General features: G+C 37.4%; 1 protein-coding gene across 1 annotated transcript; it reads right to left on the bottom strand.

Moving 5' to 3' along the window:
- Window positions 1-19,261: 19,261 nt before the first annotated feature.
- On the bottom strand, window positions 19,262-20,583 carry LOC121267500 (probable LRR receptor-like serine/threonine-protein kinase At3g47570). The gene is made up of 2 exons (XM_041171388.1): window positions 20,101-20,583; window positions 19,262-19,872 (listed from the first exon to the last, which is right to left on the bottom strand). Exons 1-2 carry the CDS (start codon window positions 20,537-20,539, stop codon window positions 19,520-19,522), a joined length of 792 nt encoding a protein of 263 aa, XP_041027322.1. The 5' UTR covers window positions 20,540-20,583; the 3' UTR covers window positions 19,262-19,519.
- Window positions 20,584-22,528: the final 1,945 nt, after the last annotated feature.

The raw sequence follows: 22,528 nt of genomic DNA, 5'->3' as shown, positions 1-22,528 counted from the left end.
TATATATTTATCTTGATCCATTGTGATTTCCGAATACATTGGATGCTTGAAAAACTCCTATGATATTCAAATGGGTTTGCGAATGTTTCTATCATCAATTATTCAAATTTAATCTTTAGTAATTAGTTTTGTTGGGCTTAATTATTAAATTTTTCAGTTAGACGGAATTATTATTCTAGTTTAACTGAGCTAAATTGATTGGAAACAATTCTCTAAATTATTAGACGGATCCTCGAAACCTTCGTCATTCTCCATATTGATTTATTTTATCATTCCAGTTATATTTTGTTCCTTTTAAATTTATTCTATTTTTTAATTTTATTCTCTTTATCACATAAGTCAATCTCTATGGATTCGACCCTGTTAGGTACTACAACACCTGTATACTTGCAGGTAAAACTGCTCTAAATTTTGGGTTCACTATTTTGAGTGAAAGTTCAGGTGCAACAATTACTATCCTCTGCTGCATGCTTCGACCAATTATTATCCTGGCTACTCAATTCTCTTTTAAAGACAAATTGCTTCTACTGTCATATATGAATTGCTACTGAAATCTGGAAAGATTTGTTAAAAGTAAAAAATCTGTAAATTAGTTTAAGAGGTTTTGTCTCTAACTCAAAAAGTTTCTAAAGGTCATAACATGGGTGAACGTGAAACAACTTGAATGCTTGTAGTTTTGTTTCTTTATTGACAAACCAATATACATTATATTTAAAAAATTATTAATAAAATAGAAGTTTCGACTCCAAAGAGAGATCATTTCTGGCTCTGTCACTACTAGATACCGCACCGATAGAGCAAGCTGAAGCAGTGGACGACCAGGAGAAATAAAGAGAAAAAATCTTCCAAACTTGGCTTGATATATGTTATATTGTATCTGCCTTATAATGAAGAGAAATGTATATATTCCATGCAATGTCAATTGTGATATACTCAGAAAGCTAATGATGTTTTTGACAAAATTGCTTGAAAAAAGTGCACACTTTAATTCACTTAATTTCGGCATTAAACTCCCAAATTCAGAGTCTTGCAGCACCCGTCGCCCTATCTAATTAAGTGTATGCCAAACCCAGTTGCTCTCATAACAGAATGAAATTCTATTTTTCTTCTCGATCTATTTTTCATTCCTCTGTACTTTGTGCCATGTTCTTTATCTTCTCTTTCATGTCTTGAGATAAGCCTCATTGGATGCTCAAGTTTAATCATTGGTATTAGAGCAATACCTTCGATCCGCAATTGATTGAGATGTCAAATTTCTTGTAAAATTCTCTAATGCTTCTCTTCTCTTACTTTATTGTTCTAAATCTTTGTTAGATGAAATAAATGTCATTATTGAAATTATATATATATTCTCCAATTTTTATTATTAACAAGTTACATTATTTAAATTAATTGGTTAGGTACATTATGTATGAAAATCTTGTAGTCGTAACAATTAAACCATTCATAACTTTTTATCACAAGTTTAGAAGAACTAGAGTACTCGAACGGCTTCCTACATATCTATATATATATATATATCAATGATTAAATTGAGATTTAAATGATTACATGGTATATGGATGATGAGTAGATAAATTCAATTAGTTTAAGAAGAATAAAACCAAAAATAAAATAAAAAATAAAAATAAGTATGGCACGTGGGGTTATGAATAACAAAGCTCATTCCTAAATATTTAGCTAAGCTAATGGCTATAACACCCCGCTCCTTTCTGACTTGCTTTCTTTCTTTTTGACGTAAGGTTCTCTCTTTCAGAAGTAAGCAAGTTCCAAGGATGGAAATTATGTAACCGTCTGCCCTTTCTCTTTAGCGACTGTGAGCCTCGTTATGTGTGCTGAACCTGATGGCGTGTTTCTAAAGATATTATGTGAATTCTAAGAGTACGCCCAATATTTTAAATGTATTGAAAATATTTATATGGGGTATTTCTAGTGTTATTGAACTAAGCTTGATTTTAAATACGATAATCATAATATTTTTTTAAGAGCTCCAAAAATATTATAATTATCGAAAATCATTTTAATATTAATTATTAAAATGATTTCAATTATTTAAAATATTATGATAATTAAATTATGTTGAAAACTCTAATTAAATTAAATAGTTTTATTCTCTTAAAGATATTAAATAAGACTACATCATTTTATTAATGATGAAGGAATATTATTTAATAAACTAAAGTGTAGTTTAAATAATATTCTACCTTAATTTCTCTAAGTGTTTTTAATTAAGTTAATGTTTACGTATTTCCAAATCATTGTTTTAATCTCCCACTGTTAGATCGTTTTGAAGATCCCAAGACGAAGGGATTGGATTAAATACCAAGAACCCTCTCTTTCTCCCTCACTTTTCCCTCCCCTCTCTCTCTCTCCCCCCTCTCCCTCATGTGTACGACGTATGCCTTCCCCCTCTCTCGCCCGATTCATCCATGGCCTAGCTCGACGCCGCCGCACGCCACCTGGCCTCACCGCCACCACCACCGGCGTCCCCTCATGCTGGCGAGCAAGCCAGCTACCTCCAACTGCCCCCACGTGCAACCTTCCCTCTCCTTTCACGGTGAGTAACCGAAATGGGCTTCACCCATTATCTCCTCCTTCCACTGCCGTGCGTAGCCACCCACAGCCACAGAGCACCACCATGTGCTTCTCCTTCCCTCCCCCTTCTGCCTTCACCTAACCCGAGGCCTATAGCCTCCCTCCACTGCACGGGCTCTCTCCCTCACACGCACATGTTCCTTACCCATTTCCCCACCGTGCGCCACCGTGCACAGCTACCCAGGCCACCGCACCTCCACCACCTCACACTGATGACCACCCCGCACGAACCCAAGCCACGACAACCTCCCTCTTCCCCTCCGTCGCACGCACTCACGAATCCCATAAATGGGTTTCACACAGGTTAAGGCCACTAATAGCCCTAACGCCGCCGTGTGCCGGTGTTAGCTCCGCCAAGCACCTACCCTGGCCACCGTGACTCCTCCTCGAGCTCCTACAAGCCAGCCACACTCTCCCTCTATTTTCCCCATATTGAGACCCACGACCTTAGCTCCTCCACGACCCACCGTGTCTCCGACGAGTGCCACCTCGGCACCACCACAAGACCACCACTCCAAGACCACGACCCGACCCTCCTACACCTAGACCCGCACCTCTAGCCACCTCCAAAGGCCAAGGCAGCCACTGTGTGTGGCTAACCGCCATTGTACACGACTAGATATGCCGTGTTATGCCCCTTACTGCTACCACGAGGCCACCACGAGCCCTTCCAAAACCACACCTATCTATCCAAACGCCCAAACAACCACTGTACGTGGGTTAGTCGCCACGCACACCCTTCCGACATCATCAACAGTGACGATCAGCGAACAACGCATGGGTCAATCCCGTTGATGGTATAACTCTCTATTTCCTGTTATTTATGTTAGATGTTAATTAGTTGATTAGGTTGTGGCCTGTGCTATTAGTATTTGTGGAGTTCGTTGTATTGTGATGTGCTATGTATGTGAAGTGTTGGGTGTATCTGTGTAGTGCGCTGTGAAGTGTTGGGCATAGTTGGCATGTGTGGTGCAGTGTTGTGGACTATACTGTGTAGTGTTGTGGACTGTACTGTAATGGTGGCGTGGCATCATGTGGATTGGGAAGAGAGGGTGTACTCTCATGGCGTAGTGTGAGATAAGGAGAGTATATGTAAAATATACCCTCCTGGCGTAATGTGGATTGGGAAGAGTACATGTTGAGTGTACTCTATGTGGTGTAGCATGTATGAAAGGAGTACACGTGGAGTGTAGTCCATGTGATGGAGTGATGCACCATATGCATGTAAGCCATAGTAGTGATGTGGCATAGTGTGTGAGAAGGGAGTATACGTGGAGTGTATTCCATGAGGCATAGCGACATACGTGTGGCGTGTCGCAGAGATAAGGACGGTTGTGTGGTTGATGGGCGTAGAGTGTGGTGAGTAGTATTGGGAACTGTGGAACAGTGTCCCGAGGTAGTTATGATGTGGCCTGTAGTCTAAGGTGACATGTGTGGTACTATTCGACTTATGGCTAGAAGTATGGGTGAAGTAGCAGAACAAGTGTAAGAGTGCGCAGTGGAAGCGTGACGGGGAATGTCACGAAGTGACATGACTATTGGCAGCCGTGCTTTTGATGGGTGATGCGTTAGTTTTGGAGTAGCGTAGAGAAACATGAGGAGATGTCACGATGCGATAGGAGTACATGAGGGACTGTACTCGTGATGAGTTAGGAGCTGGTGTAGAAATGACATAGCGGTATGTCGAGTGACATGACACGGTCACGGTGTAGCTTGGGAGTAGTCTCGAGTTATATGATGTGACATAAGGCATAATTGTGAATAGAGTCTTGTCGTGCTAAGTGTTGGGATGAACTGTCAAAAGGGACAGGTAGCATGAGAGTCAGGCTAGCCGAGTTAAGAGAAGGTTGGTATTGGAGTACGGTGCTTGTTTACACAAGCAGGTGATCAACGTGTTATATGTTGATCTTAGGTGATAAAGGGGTAAGGTACATGTGTAATCTGATGAGACACATGTGCTGGACGGATTCACCATATATAATAGGTAATCTGTTCTAAGCATAGTTACACGGTGCTTAAGCCTCAGAGTTGGCTTAGAGCCGTGTGGCTTGTATGGATGGGAATGAGGATTTAGTGTGAGCTAAGGTGCATGAAGATAGTGACGGGTGTATTGTCTAGGATTGTGATGCATGATTTCATCGGTCGGAATCATGCGTCGGAATGTGGTTAGTAAGAAGAGTAAGATGAAGGTCCTAATGTCTTAATCCTAAGGTGAATCATGGGTTCACTTTAGTGGATGAGCAGTCGACGCAAGACCTTGAGTTGGACGATGTGGTGACCGTAAGTAGATCCTGAAGGTTTTAGCGTAGTAAAGGGCACGTTAGTGCGCGAGATAGAATGAAAGTGTTTTCAAATGAAGTATAGCTCTATTTATAGTTTAAGTTGCTTATGCACTAGATAGAGAATGACGTTAAGGTTATCTGTATGCATGTAAATTGCCAGCTGACACATACATGAATGGACTGCATGATATCCAAGTAGCATGGAGTCCAGGTAAGTATTACATTCATACTCTTCTAGAGTTTTCCAAACTATATGAAAATGAAAACGTAACGCTTTCCATTACGATGCCTTACGAAACGACACGAAATATGTTTTTACGAAAGCATGTTCAGTGTTCAAAGGTATAAGTATGTAAGGCCCCTCCTTGGCAGCTCCTTTTTACGCAACCAATGTATTAATTGTACGTATGTGAATGGATGACTATATGCAGTATCTATTATATGTATTTTTCCAAGAAAAGAAAAGAAATGTGGTGGCCTATGCCTTGAGCTTTAAACTGATGCTTTGATTTACGCAAAGAAAGTGTTTTAAAGGGTCCCCATGAACTGATGTTAAAACATCCCTATGAACTGATACTTTAAGGATGCCATGAAAGATGATGTTTAAACTTTTGCTTTTAAAATGATGATTTTCTATGAATGAACAGTTAAATGAAAAGGTCTGAAAAGGAAATGACTGAACTGAAGTAAAAAGAAAAGACTGAATGAAATGAACTTTTACTGTATGAAAATACGTAACGACCATATGAATGAATGGAAAGGGTACCAATGAATGGATAGATTGCAATGCCTGATAAGTAGTACTAGAAGTGCACCCAGTGCTGTTCCCAATGAAAGGGATTTCCAACCCGTGGCCATGGCAGAGTTCGGGTCCAAAGGAAGACCGCTAACCCCAACACACGGGCCATAACAGTGTGTACCGGCCAATGAAAGTGATAAGAAAGAATGTATGAAGGCATGAACTCTTTAAAAAATTAATTCTTGAAGAAATGAAGACACTGACAGGAGAAACGTTTTATGAAAAGAAAGCTCATTTTCAAAGAAAAATCTCGTCCAGTGATGTTTTCAAAAGAACGTATGTATGCATGTACGTATGGTATGTATAGAATGATGAATGCATGCCCCTCCCCCCACAGGAACCGAATGAAGTACGCGTCAGGACGAACACTGCCCATGGGGAAGAGCACGAAAGTTTAGGCAAGAGAGTTTAAATTTATGAGGCCTTTTTATTGTAAAAATTAATGTTTTCCGTTGTAAACCTCTTTTATTCATAAAGTACATTTTATTTTATAACACCCTAGGTATGGAAGTAAAAAGTTTTAAATCGAACGGTAATTTCCGTCGTCCTTTCTAAAATCATTTTATAAATAGTCTTACTACAAGGACAGGTGTTACAATGGCATAACTAAATCCACGCGGTACAAGATGTCAAAGAAGTAAATTAGACGTCATGGCCGTGGGCACAAATTTCATGGGGCACGATATAGAAGATTTGCATGCCAACAACAACAAATTAACAGGAGAGGTGTCGGCAGAATTTTTCCGTGCTCATGCTTCTAAGTCATTTATGGTGGTTAATGAGATGAGACTTTAGGATGGAATGCTATTATCATCTTCGGAAGAAGTTCATGAAGGGGCGGTAGGTACTTTGAGCAAGTCTTGGCACATAAACAGGTTCATTCTCTTCTTGATGTATCTTCTATAGTTAGTAAGACCATTTCTGAGTGTGATAATGATATGATATATCAGCTCCCTTCAATCCAAGTTATTAAAGATGCACTTTTTACATCCCTGTGAATAATAGTCTTGGCCAGATGGATTTGGGTCAGGTTTTTTCAAGCTTGTTGGAGTATTGTGGAGAGGGATTTTGTTTGTTTGTGCATGATTTTTTTCAAGGAGTGGAATTGCCTTCTTTTTTTTACTTCATCAGCTCTAGTACTTATTCCAAAGGTTGAAAACCCGATGACCTTTTATATGTTTAGGCTGATTAGTTTATGTTCTGTGTTTTATAAAGTGTGCTCCAATATTCTTGTAGATCGTTTGGCTACTATTTTGCCGTGCATTATATCCCAGGAACAATGTGTTTTTATTAAAGAAAATAGTATATTTGAGAATATTAGTCTTACTCAGGAGATGGTCCATTGTATTAACAAATTTGTGAGGGATGGAAATATTATCCTTAAAATTGATATGGCTAAAGTTTATGATAGTGTAGATTGAGAGTTTTCGTTCCATGTGTTGGAGGGTTTTGGTTTTTCTGAGTTGGTGTGTGATTGAGCTTCATTATTGTATATTTTATTCACTTAAAACCAATAAATTTTTAATTATTTCATTATTTTATTATTAGTTTTAGATGGAAAAATAATTAAGAGGGATAATTCTGAATTTTGATTTAAACTAATTAGTGGAATAGTTTATGCTTGATTTTAATACTTGTGATTTAATTTGATAATGTTTCTTCACATGCACATTCAATACACCTTTAATATTTTTCATTTTGTTTTTGTCAAGTTTTATTTTTGTCTTTATTTATTTATTTTATTTTTGTTTATCTAGTTTTATTTTTGTTTTTATTTATTTATTCATTTTTTTTGTTTGTTTAGTTCTATTTTTGTTTGTCTTGCAGCTAATCTAACACACGGGCGCACCACCAGCAACGGTGCACCTCCACGGTTGCTCCAACACAACCCGTGAACCATGCATGCACCATTGCGCAACTGCAGCCCTGGTAGCACCTCCACGTAAAAGCTACATCACCACGAAGCAACCTCCTCCACACGGCCTCCACCCGTTGCCTAGCACCAACTCACACGAAGCCATCGCCACCACCTTACCTCCACGATGCATTGCATGCACACGTCCTTTGCCCAATCCATCCACTGCCGCAACACTTCCAACAGTTCACTACCTCTGCGAACCCACAAGCATGGCCAAAAACCACAGTGCACCTCCTCCCATCGAAGCTCCATGCACAGCACAGCTGCACCTGTCCACCAGCCTTGAACCACCTTGCCTGCAGCGAACTCCTCCTCCGCGTGAAAACATCCGATGCGTTGCACCGCGTACACAACAGCACAACCGTGAGCCAGCTGTGAGTTTCTCCTCTTTTTTTCTACCCTAAAACAGAGTATTTCATTTTCCTCCGTGAGTCGCTACGCCTTCCATGAGCTTCTGCACCTTCTGCCCACTGATACGTGGTGACGACGTCGCTAACTCAAGAACCACCCAGTTGTCCATGAGCTCCACCTTCCCCAGCCCCACGTTGCATGCATGAAGCAGAAACTCCTCTCGCGCTCGCCACTGTTGCCAAAACAATTAGCCCTCAGTTTATCCCCCTACGTAAACTGATGCAAAGGATCCGAGTGATATGATGCTGAGTTGTCTGCATGTTAACTGCGCTGAAATACCTTGAGGTAATAGATCGATCTTTTCTTAATTGGGATAGTTTTGGGCACTCAATATATTGTCTATAACTTTAGCTACGTGTATCATAACTGCACATATAACTCCAATTTGGAAAGCTTTTTTCAGCACGCAAGTTGTGGGCACCAAGCTATGCTCAATCATTTATTTTTCCTTGCACCTTGAATTTCTGTTTATTTAAATTACTGTCATTTATTTTTCTTGCACTTTTAATTCCGTTATTTAAATTAATGTCATTTATTTTCTTGCAACTTCAATTCCTGCTATTTAAATTAATGTAATTTATTTTTCTTTTTCCTTTAAATTTCAGTCTATTAATTTTAGCAATTTTAATTTACTTTCTTACATTTTAATTCCTTACTTTTTATCGCTACACTCAAATCCAACAAATATGAATCTGGTTCACGATTAGTAAATTTTCATTTTCATTGCACTCCTCAATTCATTGTACATATCACCTCTTTTATTTTTTATTTTCTCTTTATAAATATTTTCACCATTTCACACGAGTTTGATTTTTAAGCACATTTCCAAAGGAGACAATCTAGGAATTTAATTCTAATTATTACACTACACTCTCCTGCACTTGGAATAACCTTTGTACTACTCATTTTTTAATGATTCAAGGTTTTGGTTTCGTTGTCGGGGAATAGTTGCTTGGCATAAATCTAAACTTGTGATTTTATTTTAATTTTTATTCGTTGTCCTCCTTATTAATAAAAAAAAAACATTTTCACCTACAACTCTGTCACTTGAATCTTCCCTTTACTATTTGGACTGATGTTTCATGTCTTGGGTGAGTAACAGTTCAAATAGATTGTGTAGAGTTGCATCATGCACTGAAAGTAATTTACACAGCTTAGAGATAATACCCTTTCTGTCTCTCCTACAAGCGACAACTCTGAAACCGAACAAGCCACGGTTGCACCTACACCACGCACTCTTAGAGATTATTTGTAGCCCACTCACACCTCTACACTTTCATGCATCGTGTTACCTAATGATGCACCTAATTTCTCTATAAAGCATGGCATGATGTCTGTAATACCTCAGTTCCACGGGATGGATTCTGAGAGTCCTTACCAACACCTGTCGGATTTTGAGCTGGCTTGCACGAGTTTCATCAATAGGACCAATACTGATGAATACAATAGACTTCATTTATTTCCTTTCTCTCTAAAGGACAAAGCAAAAATTTGGTTTAATTCTTTGAGGTCTAATTCTATTTCTAACTAGTATGATATGCAACATGAAGTTTTATAGAAATTCTTCATTTTTAAGAGAATTGAGTTGATATAAGAGAAAATCAGCCAGTTCAATCAAAGACCCGACAAAACTTTTTAGAACAGCTGGGAAAGATTTAAGGATTTGATAAATATCTGCCCACATCACAATTTTGAATCCTGGAGGTTGGAGAATTATTTTTATACCAGTCTCACTCCAGAATGCAAGCAATTTGTCCAAATCATATGCAACGGAGAATTCTTTAGCAAGGAACCTAATGAAGGACTATCATTTTTTGACTATCTTGCCGGAAGTGCCCAACAATGAAACACTCAGACTGATCGAGTTTCATCGACCGCACAACCACTGAGGGCAATTGCCGGTGGAGGCAGATATGAGCTAAAGGAGGACACTGATGTTGAAGCCCGAATAGTTGCATTAACCAGAAGATTGGAGGTCATGGAAATGGAAATGGAAAAAGTAAAGGTCGTGAAAGCTGTAGAGGCTTGCTCTTTATGCGCGGATTCCCACAAGACCCAATGCTGCCCAATCATGCCAGTATTTCAAGAGAATGGGCCTGAACAGATGCAATTAGCTAACTGGGTCAACAGAGCACAAAATCAACCATTCTCAAATACATAGAATCCTGGGTGAAGGAATCACCCAAATTTCTCATGAAGGAATGATTAGCCAAGCCGGTCTCCACCATATTCTGAGCAGGCATTTCATCAGGTTGTTCTTCACCTCCAGTAGCAACCATATCAGATTCTTCAAAGTTATCCTTTTGCAGCACCTCCTGGATTTCAGTCTCATGCCACTGCACACTGCAAAGAGTTCTTAGCTTCAATCATCTGTGAAGAAGTCTCTAGACGACAGATGGCACAGATGACCAGTACGCTTAAGCAATTCATGCATATCCAAGCCACCACAAATAATCAAAACCCTCAGGCCATAAATGAATTGTGAGGCACCATAAGTAAGATGAATACACCACTGAGAACTCTGGAGAAAGGGAAGTTTCTGGCACAGTCTCAACCTAATCCTCAAGTGTCTAGGCAACAACCACATGTACATAATGTCTCAGGGGATGTTATTGAGACAACAAAGGTCGTTCTTACTTTCGGAAGTGGAAAGGAAGTCCCTAACCAAAAATGATAATGGATAGACAAGAAGTTGCCCTTACACCTGAAGATGTAACGGAGCCTGAAGAAGTTGAAAAGGAAGCAGAGGTGGTGAGACTGGAGTCGAAGAAGCTTGAAATTGCCCAAGCTGAAACAAGTTGAGGGTACCAACCTGTGGTTCCCTATCCTCAGAGATTGACAGCTGGCCAAAAGAATAAATATCACACTGAGATCCATGAAATCTTCAAACAAGTGAGGATTAATATTCCACTATTGGAAGCCATACAACAAGTTCATTCATATGCAAAATTACTAAATGACTTATGCACAGTGAAGATGAAGCTTAATGTAAAAAAGAAAGCTTTCCTAACAGAACAAGTCTATGCATTGATAATGAACGAGACTCCTCAAAAGTTTGGTAATCCCAACTCTCCCAGCATTTCCATTATGATCGGTGAGTCACACATTGGGAGAGCTTTACTTGATTTGGAGAGTAGTATGAACTTTCTACCGTTCTCGGTATATGAGCAGCTGGGACTGGAGGAGCTGAGAAAGACCTCCATCATGCTATAGTTGGCTCATGCAAGGTGGAAGGAAAATGTCAACGGTTCAATACTACAATTCCAACAATCTTATGTGGCATTCGTACTGTAAAACTCGCAATTCCATTTAGTAAGGCACCGAGTGAACAAATGGGAATTGTAGAGTGGAAGCGAAACGTCAAGCGATACAAAAGAAAATATATTCCACTATAAAATGAAAACCAACGTTGGATTGCTCTTCTGATTCCATACTATCATCCTCTCTTCATTTTTGGATTTCCATTTTTCGCTACTATGGTAGCGAAGTTCTTGATATGACTATGGTAGCAAAACATTCAACACATGAACAACAATGACCCATAAAGAAAGATAAAAAAAGAGTAGAGAGAAAGCAAAACCTCCTTATTCAAAAGAGAGACCCTCTTGCTACCGGAGGAAACAATTGAATTTGAGGTCCAATCCAAGTGCTGCTTCTTGCCTATCAAAGAAGGGGATGTGTGTTCCATGGGAAATGATGGTGCGTCAGAAAGAAAGTGGTTGGTAGAGTGAATGAGGTCAAAACCACTCGGGGACAAAGATCTTCATTAGCTAACAGTTTTTAACCAACCTTTTGGATCTAAGATAGTGTCTTGGATGAACAAACATAAAATACAATGGTTTTTTTTTAGTACATGTAGATATTATTTCAGAGAATTATCAGATGACACCCCCGCCAAACTACTTCGGAACCTAAAGAGAAGTGAGAAATGAGAATCCAACCCTCCCCACGTAAATCTAAAAGATACCAAACATGGCGCGTGATTTTCTTATAGAAGATATATTCTTCTATCCTCTCTCTGTGGTCGAGTGAGAGCGTTTCCTTAAATTTGAATAATTTGTCAGTCCTAGACTCCAAATGCTCTAATGTTGTCACATCTTAACGATAAGCTCTATGCAAACTCTCTCAAGTATAGGTTCATGTTCGGCTGAGAGTCCGCCTGCAAGGAGCTCGGTGACTTGATTGAAAAGGTTCACCGCGGAAACACTGATTCTGTTACTTCTTTTTCTTTGCTTGAAAAATAGATTGACTGGTGCATAGCATAGCAATTGCATACACCTCCTTTAGCTCGCCTTTTCTTATTGAATCCCAAAACTCAGTCACCGACATACAAATTACCAACTCCCCTCTCTTTATCTTCCTCAAAGTCACGATTTTTCATCACATTTTGACATGGGTATGTGAAGTCTTTGAGTTTGATTGAGGATTATTGGTGTCTTCCAAGGCTTCTTTTGGGTTACCCTTTACAAATGGGGATCTGGGTGTGGTAGAACACGGATGTTATATGCAATTTCTCTCCAAATCTGTGTCTGGGGTACTGTAATCTTATCTGGGTGTTAGTGATTTCGACGACAAATGCGGAGTGAATGCATATATTAAATAGAAATAGATTTATGTGTTGAATAATTTAAAGTTAAACTAATCGTTACATCTTCTATTTGTACACACACATACTATTTTCTAGATATGTATTTGAATTTTAAGATATATCCAGTATATGTATTATTTTCAAGATATGAGAAATCGAAAAAACTAACGGGAAAGAGATCTACCATTGGCACATTTGTTTTTTGGATTAAATTAATAGTTTTAAGTTTGTGACTATTTCTATTCGTTAGTAAAACTAAAAATGGAAAATTCTAGACTAGAATGTCGTAGAAGACGAATGATTATAAATGATTTGTGCCACTACTATTGATAAAATAGTTATAAGTTATTTAATTTATAACTTAAATAAATTAATTGTTTTAAGTTTGTAACTATTTCTATTCTTCAGTAAAATTAAAAATGAAAATGCTAGACTAGCACGTCGCAGAAGACGAAGGATTATAAATTATATAGGAAGTGGAGGAAGAATGTGTCTTGTTGGTAAACAAAGTAGTGAGAATATAAGTGATGACATAGTCGTGCAACGTTGAAGACGAACGATAATGGATGATATAGGAAGTGCAACAAGAATGTGTGTTGATGGTGAACGAAGCAGAGATATTGCAATAGAAGAATATCTAAATATATATCTATAAAATCCAACATAAATAACGGTCTGCGCATTGTGCGGGTTATAGGCTCGTAAATATAAAGTTTGGGATACACCCATGTGATGCATCTGCAAATTTGTTAACTAATCATACACAGGTGTTGTCTCCATTTTGTGACACGTGTGTAGACGATGCACATAAATGAATCGATTTTGTAATTTGAATAATACTAGATATAGTTATAAATTGTGTCGTATTCTTATTTTGAAAAAAAAAAGTTTACTACTAAAAAAATTATTTTTTTACATAGGTCTCATATTTATTCATTTTTTTAAGAAAAGATTACACGATGGGCACTCCGTGATTGTAAATATTATTTCTGTTATAATTTATCCAAAGAAATAGTAAAAAATTAAACAAAAAGATACAAAAGGTTCATGCTTTACATAAAAAGAGAAAGAAAAAGAGAAAAAGGGTAGCTCTAATTAGTTGCATTTTAAAATGAATCTCATTGCAAAAATTTCTTCTACATGGATTACTTAAACTTTTAATTACAATTTTATTTACAAGACTCATTTTATTAGTTTTCTTTTGAATTTCAAATTTTGAATTTCAAATTTCATGATTTTCAGCATATCAATAATTGACATGTGAAGAAGTAAGTTTTTTGTAAGTTTTTCTTAAGTAAATTTAGCATTTTCCTTCTTTTTCACGTAACTCATAAGAGTTTCCTCTGCTTTGCATAGATTTCTTGGAATTAAGAAGCTAGAATTATTCTTCGGTTTTGTCATTCTTTTTATTTGGTTTGAAAGTAGGTGAGGATGGATTGGGCTAAATAATGACCACAACCCAATGCAAGATTCCTGAAGCCCAGATAGCTGTAATAAATTCTAGCCAATGAAAGGAGAAAACATCTTCTATTCCTCTGAAAGGAAAAAGACCACAAAAGTTAGAAAGTAGAGGATTAACACTCAGCAGCGATAGACTACTGAGACTACTACATGAGAGAGACACAACTACAAGATGGAGGGTATAATACCAGGCAGGGGTGGCAATATGTGACACGATCTATTAACCTAATATGAACACGATACGAGCGAGTTTGAATTTAGTCTTAACGGGTTTGAGTCAAAACAAGTTAACTCATGAAGACATAACTGCTTAACAGGTTGATAACGAGTCAATCTTGCGGAAGTTATAGCCCTACGAAGAGGGATTGAGCATTGTAAAAGATTGGGACTTAATAATATAATTATTGAAATGGACTCACTTTTGGTTGTTAAATTGGTTCAGAAAGGAAGTTATAGTCTTTGGTACTTAGAGGATTTTTGGGAAGACATTTTGAATATGTTGGCAGAGATGAATTTTTCCATTAAGCATATCTATCAGGAAGGGAATAAGGCTGCAGATTTTTTTGTGCGGCTGGGCAGTAATGGGGTCTCTCATAAGTGGTTTGGGCAGATGGAAGTTCCTCATCTATTAAGAGGTATACTTAAAACATATTCATGTGGGTTGGGTTATCTCAGGAAGTGTGGATGTCTTTAGCATGGGTAATACATTTTAGGAAGGACGGTATGCGTGTTAGTTGGATAAGTTTTTTATATTGTCTGGTTAAAACCTTTATATAGGCATGTGTAATTTGTTTTGGTACAAGTATAGGCTTGGTTATATTGTTTGAATTGTTTTGGTATCTGGTGCTTGGGGCTTAATTAGTCTTTCATATTACTGTAAAACCCGAGTACATTGATTGTTACCACGGTATTCATCTACCACAAGTGACTACTCACTCTTTAATATATATAAAAAAAATAAACTTGGGTGGAGGTCACTATTGGACAGGTGACTACTCACTCTTTAATATATATAAAAAAAATAAAAAAATTCTGTTTTGATTTGTTATAACTCGTTATGACACGTTAAGAAAGTTAAAGTTACAAATATACCATTATACCTAAAAGTAAAATTGTTGGGATTTTAATTTTGATATTTTTATTGTTTGAATTGTAATTTTGGACTTGTAGTTAGTTTTATAATTTTTTTTTATAGATATTATGATTTTAATATTTATATAAAATTATGCTATACTTAATTAGGTTAAACAGGTTAATTCGGGTTTGTTCGACTTATTTACATAAACGGGTTGAAACGAGTTAGGTCGTGTTGTATTAAAATATTTATTAGTATTCACTAACAGATCAAAATGGGTCGTGTCGTGTCAACCTATTGTATTAATGGGTTAGGTTAGGATTTGAGATTTTGATATGATAAGCTTAACGGGTCGTGTTCGGGTTGACGCATATAATATAATATACATGCCAAGACACGATACGAAGTCAACCTGTTAACACGATTTGACACCTCTAAATTACTAGGAGTGTTGGATCTATAAAGAAATTCATTTCTCTGGTTTAATTTGATATGTCATATCCACTTTATAATAAAAAAAATATTTTATTATATAACATATCATTTTATAAATTTTTAAATTTTTTTATAAGATTTTTTAATAAATCAAGCATTTTTCATAATCAAAAGACTCAGTAACAGAAAAAATGATCCAAACTAGTGTACCAAAGACTGTATAAATGTGTAAGAGTGGCATTGGGAAAACTCCCTCCCTATTATAAGACTATGCTAAGAGTTAGTTTGGGAACACATATATTCTCAAATATTTTCATATATTTCCTCTCAAACATCATTCAAATGCAAAATATTTTTCAATTTCAAATTTTTATTTCTTTCATCTAATCATTATTGAGCTATTACAATTTTCACAAACTTTCAAACAAAATACAAAAAGAAATACTACTTTTTCAAATTTCAAAATAATAATAATATTAATAACTATATTAATTATATATATATCACTACAAGAAAAACAAGTATTTGCGACAGATTATTTGCGACGAGAATAACTATTTGTGATGAAAACGTAGTCATTTTAGTAGAAAATAATCATTTTTGCAAGAAATAGCTGCCCACAAATAAGTAATTTTTTGTTCAATTTTTTCTCTCATTTCCTAAAACTTAACTAAACATCATAACTAAAAATCATTTTATTACTATTCATAAATAATTTTATTACTATTTATAGATATTTTGAAATATTCTAAGTGTCCAAACTAGGCCTAAGTGTCGACTTGATTTATGTTTTAGATGAGTACGACTTTTTTATCCAGTTTGATTTAAAATATCGCATATATTGTCCAAGCTTCAACTATTGCTAGGAACATTTACATTATTGTAATAGAAAGGTTCATTTGCCGGTTGGCTTGTCGTTTGCAACAAACTAGCAAGAAACTTGATGAAGCTTATCAATGAGAGGCCGGCGTTTCAGGTTGATAATAATGAAGCTGAAATTATGTTTAAAGTAGCTTTATTGTGCACTAATGTATCTCCATCACTTAGGCCGGTCGTGTATGTATGCAGTTAATTTATGTTTAAACTAGCTTTATGGAAGGATAAATGATTGTTTTGGACCTAACCCCAGTGGCAAACATTAGTATAGTGAAGATCTGAGGCTTAAGGCCATGCGAGACCTCCACTGTGGCGCCCCCGACCCCCTTTAAATAAAAACACGGGGATCGAGACGCCCAAATGGTAACAGCACGGTCACACCACACTGGTGTACAACAAAAATAACGCAGCGGATAGTCAACTAAGTACCAGAATTTAGATTCAATGTAAACATCAGTAGAGGTTTAATTAGTAATTATATAGTCATCCAAAAATTAAAATACAATGCATTAAAATAAATTAGTCAAGTGAGTGATCCCAGATCACTCGTCGGGCGGAGCCGTCCCCTCAGGCTCTCCCTCATCCTCCTCTGCATCAAAATCTGCGTTACCAAACTTGGTACCGCAGGTAAGTACAAACCAAACAGTCCTCAGGAATAAAATGCATTTAAGACAACCAACATGCATGCACATGATAGAATATGCAATATTCTCAAAAACGTCATTTTCCCCGAAAATGAATAATTCCAACGCACAACAAAATCCCAGTTGGCCAAAATATCCGTAAAACATTTTCCCAGAAAATGGTTTACACAAAATCCAACACACGCTATTTTCCCAGAAAATAGTCTATTTTTAGTGTATGCACCATGATCTCCCCTATAGGTCATCCGCACACTCTGGCTTCGTAGCAATGCCCACTTACGCGCCAAACACGTTCGGGGGAAACATCAACTACACAACGAGCGATGTCCAGTTCCGCGCCCAGCGCGTACGTGGCCAAGCATCCTCTAGTCCCCACCAGCAGAAGGACCACGGAGTCGGCACGAGACCCTCTCGTCCGATCGGATTGTCGCCCGGCGACAATCCAGGGGATGTCACTTAGTATATTACGCTCCCGAGTGATCAGAGGAGCTCCACCGAGATAATACCCCATCTCGGCTTGGGGTTCATGATACACACGCACCCAAAAATATTCTCACATAAAGTTATAACGTTTCAAACCACACATGAGCATGAATGCAATACACGAAAACCCAGTTTTCTTTACAAACATGATCATGCATGAAATAATGATATGTACATGCACCAACACTGATCTAACATCCATCAATAAACAATCCCAACAATTCCAATCAAACAACTCATCAACAACCAATACCAATTCAACCAAACCAACCAAACAACTCCAAACACAAATCCATCCGACCCCCGAACTCCTCGGACTCAGTCCGGCATGCCAAATAAATGCAGTGAAATGGGTTAGTGCAAAAATACATAAAATTCATGAGAATTCTTTGGAAAATACCTACAGCGCTATATAATAATTTCTGGAGTATCACGGGTGCGCCCGAAGTGGAAAAACAGCTGCCGAACAGTGTAAAATACACTGTGGCCATGGGTCACAAATACCCACTTTTCAACGGGTGCAAATGAAGACCCAAGATTGGTAGGGTAGGGCCTAGGGAGGTCGGTGAAGCTAGTGGTGGTGGTGGTTTGCCGTGGGTGGCGGCGCAGGGGGTGTTTTTAGGCCAAAAATACCCAAAACTAAAATGGAGTTGGATGTGCTTCACCGGTGACGGATCGGAGGTGGTGTTGGGTCCAATGGGTTGCTAGGAGGTCGAGGATGATGTGGTGAAGAGATGGTAGCCGGAGGTGGCGCAACAGCGGCGCAGTGGTGCAAGGAATGCTGCGGCTTCAATGGGCTCGTGGTGGCTAACGGCGGCACAAGGGAGGCTGAAAATGGAGGGGGGTGATAGCCGCGGCAGGGGGAGCGGAGGAACCGGGCGGTGTCGACCACCGCCGGCGGACGGCGGCGGGCTGGGGGAGAGAAGGTTCGGACGGAGAGAAGGAGAGAGAGAGCTCGCGCGGGAGAGAGGAAGTAGAAGAAAGAAAAAGAAAAGAAAGAAAAAAGATAAAAGAAGAAAAAGAAAAGAAAAGGAAAAGGAAAAGAAAAAATATAGGGAAAGAAATGAGGTCCAATCCTCACATCTTGGGTCACAAAAATGATGCAACGGAAACGATTTTAAAACCACAAGTTAAATGAAATAATTTAAACGTAATGGTAAAGTGAAATTAAATAATTTAAATCCATAGTAATTAATTTAGAATAAAGAGATTTTAAACGTATAACAATAATTTAATAATAAGAAAGTACTTCAAAATATAATTTTCACAAACTAAAAATCATAAAAATAACCCACTAAAATCCAACAATTTTAAAATAAGAGAATAAATTTTTGAATCTATAAAAATAATTCCTTTAGTAAAAATACACTAAAATACGGGGTGTTACATCCACTAATAGAGGAAAAATTAGAATTTTTGGGTTGTCCTATTTTTAAAACTTGGTTGCCTAGTGTAAACAGAGGGGCTATATATAGCCCCCTCCCTTCAGATGATTGGTACAAATAGAGTCTCTCTCACATGTGTGTATCTCTCTAATCTCGACATTTGAGCAGTGGAATATGTAAGTGTTGTTGTAGTTTTACCACGTGATACATTCCACCATCAATGATGACGATTTCAGGCAAACAACTATGATGGAGAAGTTTGTGGAACATCTTGACTAGATCTGCGATTTGGTAATATCGCTTCCTCTGTGTATTTTGATATAGTTTTTCTAGCACCTAGATTTACAAGAGATAGATGACACGATACATTTATAAGATTAATTGACAGAAAAAGTTGTCGTTTGGGGATAAAATGACAACTTGGATAGTTCCATGACAATATTGCAAAAGAACTAAGAGTTTATGGTGTAAATTGTAATTTTGTCTAAAAACAATGAAGCATAATGCCTAAACCCAAACATAAGAGGCACAAACATGAGGGAGTTGTAAGCAAACTTGACACTCAACTTAGCCTCTTCTACTATCTGGTACAAACTTTAATTTGACCTGATTGAGTTTCGCTGAAACATCTTTTATGTCAATTCTTTGTGTAGGTGACTCTGCACAACAATCCAAAGCCAATCTCATAACTGAAGATATGCAGTCCTCCATGGCAGCATGTTCTTTCTCATTTCTCAACAAATTGGCACCAACAATATCGAGTATTGAAGAGAGTAGTGATTCATCCACCCAATGCTTCAAGGTCAATTCTCCAATAAACAAGCTATCTGTAGGCTTTTTTCTTGTGAAAGTTTCCATTAGTAAAATGCCATAACTGTACACATCGCCACTTGTAGAAACAACTCCTTCTAATCCATACTCTGTGGATAACATTCTAACTCATCATATATACTTTCTTATTTTATAATAGTGAACAAACAAATCTGAACAAAAAAAACTAGCACTTGTAGATCAAGACTCAATATATAAATATATATATATATATATATATATATATATATATATACTCTGGACTCAAGATATTTAATTGCCTGTGAATGAGTCAAAGCATGAACTAAAACTTGAAATGGAAAAGGTTTGAAATTTACCTGGTGCCATGTACCCAAAAGTAGCAAGAGTCATGGTATGCATCATAGAGTCCCTATCATCTAAGAGTTTGGCCATGCCAAAATCAACAACATGTGCAACCATTTCTTCATCTAATAAGATATTGCTAGGCTTCAAATCACAATGAATAATTGCTGTTGAATAACCATGATGAAGGTATTCTAATGCTGATGCGATATCAATCATGATATTTAGCCTTTGTAAGATATTCAGATAGTGATCTTGAGAGTGCAACCATTTCTCTAAGTTTCCATTAGGCATGTATTCCAATACAAGGGCTTTGAAGTCAATATTGCTACAAATGGTGATGATTTTGACAAGATTTCGATGACGAATATTTCGTAGCACCTCACACTCTGCATCAAAACTTTTGAATGCCCCTTTCACTTGCAAGTTCATAATTTTGATTGCAATATTCATCCCATCTGAAAGTGTTCCTTGATATATTGATCCAAAACTTCCTTCACCAAGTAAATTATTAGAGTTGAATCCATTCGTTGCTTGTACAAGTTGTTGGTGAGAAATTCTTCTCCATGTAACTAGAGGGAACAAGTCTGCTTGAGCATGAGATTTTGGATTCCTCTTTTTCCATCTTTTCCAAGTAAATGCAAGGGTCAGTGCAAGCATTATAAACCCAATTGCTGGCAATACATACCTTAGCATATGTGACCATGTTGTCTTTTTGTTTTTTAGGATCACCTTCTTTACATGGGGGAACTTTCAATCGAGTTGCACCACAAAGTGCGTTGTTTGACATAAATGATGCAGCTGAGAAGTTTAGAAATGGTCCACTTGTGGGAATTTCTCCTTGTAGTTTATTGAATGAGAGATTTAGATATTTAAGGTAATGGAGTCCTTCTAAGGACTTGGGAATTTCTCCAGATAAATTGTTATCGGAAAGATCCAAGAACTCCAAGCTTGCCAATTCACCAAAAGATACAGGAATTGAACCTTGTAGTCGATTTATTGACAAGGAGAGATTAGCCAAATCTTTGAGACCACCAATTTTTTTGGGGATATCACCTGATAGTTGATTTCTTGACAAATTCAATATCCTCAAGACCTTCATTTTCTCGATCTCAGATGAAAGAGAGCCACTTAAAGAATTGGATGAGAAGTCGACCTCCAAGAGATCTGTAAGCCTCCACAAGCTTAATGGAATCACAGAAGTTAATTGATTGAAGCCTAAGTAGAGAGCTCTTAGCGAAGTCATATTATCTATGCATCTAGGAATGTGTCCAGACAGATCGTTACCAACTAAAAGTAATTGAAACAAGCTCCTTAGATAACATAGTTCTGGTGGTATGTTTCCTTTTAGTCTATTACCATCAAGGCCCAAACTTTGAAGCATGCGCAAACTTCCTACTGTGGTCGGAACAAGTCCTCTCAATTTGTTGCTGGATAAGGTCAACGTAGTCAAACCACTTAAATTCCCGATCTCTATTGGAATGCTACCCTTAAGTTTGCAATTATCTAGGCGAAGTGTTTGAAGAGAAAGAGAGAGGTTTCCAATGGACCTGGGAAGGAATCCGTTCAAGTGATTTTTGCTCAAAGCTAAATCAACGAGATTTATACAACTTGACAAATAGGAGAAAATACTCAATTCTGGAGATTCAACCGTCAAATCATTAACTTCTAAGTTGAGCCACTGGAGGAATCTTAAATTTCCAAGCGATTTTGGAATTAAGCCCGAGAATGAGTTCCCAGATAAGTCTATGTCAAGGAGCTGTGAAGCATTAGAGATAGAGTTGGGAATTTTTCTGCTCAATTTATTTGACCCAAGATAAAGTCGTTGAAGATTTGGAAGGAAGAGACCCATATTTGATGGAAGATGGCCTGATAGGGTATTTAACGCCATCCCAATCCAGCTTATTGTTGAGATATTGAAGATCCCAAATGGAATTGTGCCAAAAAAACCATTGGCTCCAATACCGAAAAACACTAGATTTTGTAGATTACCAATTTGATTTGGTATTAAACCTGTCACAATAAGAAAAGTCATTTGTATTTTCTATTCAAGATGATGAAGAAGATATAATGAACCTAGAATACTCATTAGCAGTAAGAAAATAACCATGACCTCAAATATCATGCATGGGGCTGGGCTGGCACATTTCAGGTTGAATTCTAGCTCCTCTACCAGTTCAAATTATACCATGGAGGTGTCACAAATAGTTATAAATGTTTCTGGGTCCTCTTGTGATTTTGTTACTAGACTTGTTGAAATCTTCTGGTTTCAATATATTTAGAACAAAGTATTTGTACTTCAAATTGAAATTTATTGTTCAATTAGAGATGATCATAGAACATGTATACTAAATCAATAATGGTCGATGTAATTTACTTATATAAGACTATATAAGCATGCCTTCAAAGTATAATCAGAGAACATGTCTGCTAAATCAATAG

Source organism: Juglans microcarpa x Juglans regia, chromosome 5S (assembly GCF_004785595.1).
Source record: "Juglans microcarpa x Juglans regia isolate MS1-56 chromosome 5S, Jm3101_v1.0, whole genome shotgun sequence".
NCBI lineage: Eukaryota > Viridiplantae > Streptophyta > Magnoliopsida > Fagales > Juglandaceae > Juglans > Juglans microcarpa x Juglans regia.
This window is presented reverse-complemented; position numbering and strand designations above follow the sequence as displayed.